General features: G+C 45.2%; 1 protein-coding gene across 1 annotated transcript; it reads right to left on the minus strand.

Moving 5' to 3' along the window:
• Window positions 1–309: 309 nt before the first annotated feature.
• Window positions 310–1581, minus strand: LOC119381763 (endochitinase). Its single transcript, XM_037649532.1, has one exon. It carries the CDS (start codon window positions 1579–1581, stop codon window positions 310–312), a length of 1272 nt encoding a protein of 423 aa, XP_037505460.1.
• Between the last annotated feature and the right edge of the window lie 5644 nt (window positions 1582–7225).

Here is a 7225-nt window from a genome sequence, read left to right on the forward strand (position 1 = left end):
TATTGCCGTATGCTGATTTAATTGTGCTCTGGAGCGCGTGTCGAGGGGCTAAATAGGCTAAACGAAACTCGGATTGAAGCCTCATGAAACTGAAATGTTGAGTTATCAAAGATGTTCCGTGATCTCCACGCTACCAGTCTGACGCCTCCTACTGAAGATTTTATTCTGCCCTGCAGTTAAATCCTAGAACAAAAATGCTGGAATAGCAGGAATACGGCGAAACGCGAGAATACGAGGGCTTCGTGTTCGTTATAAGCCACCGCAATGCGTATGCCTGCACAGCACATTCTTACACGACGCCAATCAATATCATAAAATAGACATGTTTAATTCAGCAACTGAAGAGGCATTCATGGGATCCTTATTCAATGCTTCCGACGTCAAATTCAATAACGGTGCACCCATCGTTAAAGAAGCATTGCGTACTGTTTCCAGCAGGATGTTCTTGCGGCCGCAGAATCCTAGGAAGTCGTCGGCACTGACGTCCCACACGAGGATGCCCGCAAGTCCTTTCTCCATGAATTTTGCTGTTTGCGCTGCCAGAGAGTGCTCGTCTTCGTATATGTACCATGAGCGGCCGCGGTGCAAGAAAGTGATGTCTCCATCCCTGTGGCGCTTCCATCCTCGCTTGACGCACAACTCGTGGTACGCGAACGTGTTCTCGTTACCTGGCACGGTGCCAGTGTAACTATCCCTGTGGTTTAGCGTGTATGGGATACCTTCGAAGCGGATTGCCCCAACAAGCTGAGAAGGAGGAAAGCCGCTGGAGAGAATTTTCTCCAGCGCACGGCTGAGTCCAAGCCACTGTGGTGGCAGCACGATCTTGTCAACCAGCTGCGCAAGCCTCTTGCCCGCTTTAGGCCTGCTTAATAAGGAAGACTCGGGGGGCAACACGAGCATGAACTCCCTGTGGCGGAAGAGAGTCGCCATTTTCTTGAGCAAGCGTACGGCGCAGTTGCGTAAGCGGCTGTCTGATACTGGAAAAAGACCGGTCACCATGAGTCCGTCTAGGTGGTTCACGAGAGTCCAACGGAGTAAGTTCCGTGAGAACGCCATGCTTCTTTCTTGGCTCAAGGCAAGGTGTTGCAGGAGCCCGCTGGCATCTTGAAAACTCCCCAGCCCTGCGATAAGCCTGAGGTGCGGCTTAGACTTGACGAGGGGAGTCAGATCGGCAAGGTGAAACGGAGGGTTGGCCAAGCTCAGGCTGTCATAGTTCTGCATGTCGCTGAAGAAGTCTGGTAGACCTACAAGCGGGAGCACAATGTGCGAGCACAGGTGAATAGGGATGTACCTCTGGGCGTACGTCCACGGCGGAGGCCTCGAAAAGCTGTGCGGGTCCAACTGGCAGATCAGGAGGGGTTCGGGACCTCTGCTATCCAGCTGGACGTCTTCCTTTTTGGGCACTTCTCTGATAAACCGAACCCGGGTCAGGTAGGGCATCAGTGCACCGGGAAGCGCCACGAAGAACACCAAGATCAAGATCATGCACGAGCTGATGGAGTAAACACAGGTGCTCTTGAGGAAGGGATCTTCGTCGAGCCCGATGCCGCCCTTGAGGGCCGAGGCCTCCTTCTTGGGCATGGCTGCTGTTGCCTGCCTCGTCTTCCTCTTCCTCGGCCGCGGCAAGCAGCCGGCAAGCCGGCGCTCACAAGCGTTGCTTGACTGCTGGCCCTATGTGAAATGGGCGCAACCCACTTTTGGTGTTAGGCCAAAGAACGGCCTATAGCATGCAATGGGATAGAAAAATCATTTTGTCAAGGGGTAGAAAACAAGGACATGAAAATAATATATAAGAAATAATAATAATAATAATAATAATAATAATAATAATAATAATAATAATAATAATAATAATAATAATAATAATAATAATAATAACCAATTGACATCAAGCAATGTAACATACTGCCCTTTTCTTATTGTAGAGTGAACTTGACAATTCAGCGCTGTGTCTTCTTTCTTCATCACTCTGTCCCCGTTTGTGTGCGCTGCACCCTTTCTAAGATGCAATACCGGCTAGCCCACCAAGCCAACCTCTTTAAGAGTGCAAGAAAGAAGAAATTACATAAGTTTGCTACCTAGTGCTAACATTATTCAAGTACACACAGTAGTATAGTTGGCATGAGAGTGCCTTTGTCTCAGGTACAAAATTAGCTGAGGATTCCCACACGGCTCTATGGCAAAAACGAAGTGCGAGCGCCCAGAGAAAGGGAAAAGAATGAGGGGAAGACGACCACCATTCCGGAATGGTGAAAACCAGTTCAAAATGACGAAGAAAATTTCCATAAGGTGTTCCTCTTGTATTTCAAGTCAACGGCATACTAATATTATCTGTATATTTAGTTTCGTCGCAAAAGCCCCGATGATAGGGTCAGAAACGAACCAGATCTGTGAAACGGTCACCTTCTTCGAACTTCATTCTCTCCACTAGGTGAAGGCGTGGCAAAGTAGCCACAGCGGAGGATCAGCTGAGCTGGTACGGCGGCATTTTAAGGTGACTTTTATATTAAAATCATAGAAGGAAACCATGAGGAATTTGGGATGAACAGGAACCTGAAAACCGCTATCACCTATTTTATGAGGCAGTACGTGCATGTTTTAACAAATACATGGGAAACTGACGCAAGCAAAGTGATACACATGGCGAAAAGGCACAAGTTTTCCGCGGAATTTCCTAATCAATCCATCCGATCCGATGTAAATGCCCATTAGAATGGGATTTGGGAAGACAACTGTGTCCGTTGTGGTTGTAGGCCTTCAAATGTACGGCTTTAAAGCCTGCTATGAGCTATAATGTATCTAAAATTGTATACCGTTGGCTGGCGCCTGCTCTCAGAAATATTTCTGTCGTAAGAACCTTTTATGAGAATATACGTTCATGTTAATAATGGAAAATTATAGCAGCAATGAACCTGTGCAATTAGTGAACAGCAAATGCTATCAGCAATGTGTAAGTTGCGTGCTGCGAAGTAAAGCGGTAAATAGAAATAAACCGAGGAGCGTTGCATTGACAAGTAATATTTATGCGGATCCAATGTTCGCGTTGTAATCACTGTTAATATTGGCTTTCGTGAAACGGTTGTATTAATGTTATAAAGCTGATTCTGAAATTGTCTTTATTGTCATCTGTACAACGTGTTTTATACCATGCAATGAGCTACACAGGTCGCGGCTTTATGGAATGCCATGTTGATGTAATACGCTACACCGTTGACAGTCTAAGCCTAAAGGCAAAACGCACGTTTATGCCAAAGCACAGCGTGAGACCAGCGTTGCGAGGTTTGGCTACTATGAGCCAATTCGGCTGCTTTTTTAGGCTGGTCGCGGTAGAAAAAGTGGATTGGCTACTTGGCTACTTTTTTGGCTACTTTTTTTGGTCCCTTGATTTGAACCAGGCATTATGTGGGCTAGTCACGTAATGCGAAGAACTGACAACCAATGGACAGTATGAGAATGGCTACCGGATTGGAAATGCAGCCAAGGAAGGCGTAGAGTTTGATGGAGTGACGAAATTCAGAAATTCGCAGGGATAGAACGGAATCAGCTCGCACAGGATAGGGAGATCATTGGGACAGGCCTTCATCCGGCAGTGGACTAAAACATGCTGAGAATGATGATGATAATCAATATCTAGTGACGTAGCAGCCGTTTGCGTTCGAGTATGCGATGCCAAAGCATGGCGGCCAAGACGTGTTTAAAGCTCCCAAAATTGAATTTGGCGCTTGAATTACACAAAAGAAAAAGGCCTGTAGATACGTGGCTGGGTCTCAGGGAAACCTTTCGCATGGGGCCTCATTTTTCAGACCACCTATTGCTGAACGCAACCTTAAACCGTAATTGGAAGTGAACAATACAAAAGAAACGGTGAAAGTGCCTTTGGTTCGCTAGGAAATGCTTCGCGTTCAAAACAAAGTCAGGCGCCACCCTTAGTAAGTTCCAGAAACTGCTGGAACGTACTAAAGGCGGAGGACATATGTTCGGAGGCATATGTACGGACTAGTCAAGCCGCCTATAGGCAGCTTTTTTTTTTCGTTGTCCTCCATCTGTAAAATACACGGTGGAAATAAAGATTTGATGTGATTTGATTTGATTTGATTTGATTTGATGTAGAAGGAGCGTTGACGCACAGTTCAAAGAATGTTTTGTAAGTTACTGATATTTAGGCCGTAGGCCCGGTCTTCATTGGAGTGAAACCACTCCGACGATTTCAATCCGACAAAAGCCGGTGCCACATACGAAAGGTCAGTAGTTAATTAAAAATTATTTTCAACTGTGCTTCAACCCTACCCCCTTTGTGAACTATTTGATGCACCACGAACACTGCAATATTGTTCCATTTGTATCGGAATCATTTATCGAGAACTTGTCAATTGGTGAAGTCGCAAAGCCTTATGAAAGCAGAAGCCAAAACTCCATGGTTTACAATTTATTGTTAAGGGCGGCACATATTAAATTCTAGAGGAACAATGCCCTCAGCCTGGATGCCCACAATGCCCACAACCGGGATGCGATGAAACAATCTATAATCGATCACGTCACAGCGGCGTAGTTGCGTTAAAGTGTCGGCACCGAAGACACCAACCAAAGCGACGCTCTTGTTGTCGCCGTCCTGTTCTCGTCTTTATTCCTTGGCGCTATTCAAATTGAATGTAAAACGCAAAATCTGTCCTCAAGGCTATTTGTTTTCATTAAATGTCATATTTATTCTCATAATCGTGCAAGAAATAACATTCATAGAGAACTTTGCATTTAAAATTGTGTTACTGAAACAACACAAAGTTCCTAACCTGCAGTATCGACTTGTGACAGCAACGACGTAAAAGGTTACATCTGATGTCCGTATAAAGTCCGAAGCGCCGCTTTCATATAGCTTAGGGCAACATGTGTTCAGGCGCGTGTATCACCTAACCTAACGTGAATTGACACAACCTAGCCTAAACAACATAACCGAACCTGCTTTCGTAAGCATTGCATTTCTTACGTGATTATTAACTCCCGAGCAGTCTTGGCGTTAACATATTAGTATGATATTGATGACGTAAAAAATTATTGGATTTTCTAAAATTTGTATAGTGAAAATGACGTGAAAAATTACCAAGTCGAAAACTGTTCTCTTCTCGTGCGAATGTATTACAGGGGGTTGACGTCATTGAGGCACTAGGCAATTAATGAACTTTATTTATTTCTCCTTTAGTTTAAATTTTAATAAAAAGAGCGGTCCCCTAGTGTAATAAATGCTTCGAATTAATTTTAGTGTATGACCTATAAGCCGAGTTTCCAGCTCCATTTGTACTTTTTTGTAACGCATTGGCAACTCGCCCAGCAGTTTATACTTCTTAGTGACATCAAAATTAACCTTCATTCAGCAGCAGTCAGCATTTTTCGCCAATTTCAAAAAGGTATGGTTCACGAAAGGCTACTTTACCAACCCAATGTTATTTGAAGTCGCTGTTCGTATTCTATGTTTAAAAAAAAGGAAGGTAACGGAGGAACAGGGAAAGACGATAGCTTTCAAGCAATTAGATAGCACTGCTGAACCTTAGACGCATAAACAGGACCATGAAAACAATTATAATGTTTACGAAAAGAGCTATAGAAAGTTGGGGAGGTTAACCAGGGGGTGGCAAGCTTGCGTGCGGAGTAAACTGGAGGAGAAGCACTGTCACAAGTTGGTTAGGACGATTGCAGGTAATTACGTTGGAAGTAGTAACGAAGTAAGGTTATCTACCAGCCTAATTGGAATAGAACGAGTGGATGGGGATTCTGTCTGCAGATATTTCTCTATCTTGTCTTGCGCTCTGTAATATCAGTTTCCTTCTACAGATGTCACGTCGTGGCTATTTTGTTTCAATGTTAAATTGGCGAATGTGGCTCTCTGAATGGGCGCATGCGTTAGAAGTCTGTACACAAGCAGACGACAAACTCGGCAAAGGAAGGGCAGCCTCTCCCTCCAAGCATACTAATCGATGACGTCACCTCGAATATTATCAGAGTCCTGTACCCTGGGTCTACCACGGGAAGGCCGTGTCGAATGTTCGAAAACCTCTGCTCCGGCAGCCGTTGCGCCCGTCATACTTTGCATATGCACTTGGGGGAACACCGTCCGTAAGTTGCGCCCATATAGACTTTAAGAAAGGATAAACGTAACTTCTGAGCGATTCCTCTTGGATAATGTGTTTTACAGTTCATCGTTGCAGTATCTGCAGGAAGCGAGCCTCCTTGCTTACTAATAATTTAATGTCACATTTGCCGCGTAAAACCCGCGCAAAATCTGGGGAGCTGCCGAACGCGTCATGCTTGTGGCCTCAGTGTGGAGAGATACCGCACTTTGAAGCCAGTCGCCCATTTCCTTGGCAACATCCGCTTATAAATACTCGGCTGAAAGATACATCAGAACCAACAACAGATACATCTAGTGGTCGAAATTTTGTATCAATATTTCACTAAAGCAAAACGAGCCGAACAGAGAACATGTCACACTCGGTGAGGCCATTTCTGGGCCTGGCAGCTAATAGATTTCTTTGTATTCAGTTTCACGGACGCTTTATGTCCAATGTCGGAATACTGCACATTGTACTTAGAAACAATCACAGTTAATTTACTAAACTGCCGCGGTGGCACAGTGGTTACGGTGCTCGACTGCTGACCCAGAAGACCCGGGTTCGACCCCGGACGCAGCGGTCGCATTTCGATGGAGCGAAATGCTAGAGGTCCGCGCACTTATATTTAGGCGCGCGTTAAAGAACCCTAGGTTGTCTTTATGTAGAATTTACTGACATTGTCCAAATACTAATAGGAGGTCCCCCTGACAGTTTTGTAACTTCGGGACCTCCTTCTGTACTAATGCTGAATAAAGAATCTAATCTAAAGAAGAAAAACGATAGGTGGTCCAAAATTTCCGGAGGCCACCGCTGCGGCGTGTCTCATAATCATATCGTGGTTTTGATACGGAAAACCCCAGAAATTGTTAAAGTTAATTTACTGGCAGTCACCTGCGTGGTGTTCCCATTTCTAAGGTGCACGTGAAGGACGTCCCTGTAAGCGTATTAAAACCGTAGCACAAAATACTGACGGCGTCAGGCCACGCATGATGCCAACTTCAGAACGCGCCACCGAGTAAGTACTCGCCGCTGATGCCTCTGTGTTGTCAAAAGCTCCGGAGCCGCGGGCGACACGCTCATGGTGCCTATAGGTCACGTGTACTTTCAAGTCATTTGATGTATCT

This window comes from Rhipicephalus sanguineus, chromosome 1 (genome assembly GCF_013339695.2).
Source record: "Rhipicephalus sanguineus isolate Rsan-2018 chromosome 1, BIME_Rsan_1.4, whole genome shotgun sequence".
Classification (NCBI taxonomy): domain Eukaryota; kingdom Metazoa; phylum Arthropoda; class Arachnida; order Ixodida; family Ixodidae; genus Rhipicephalus; species Rhipicephalus sanguineus.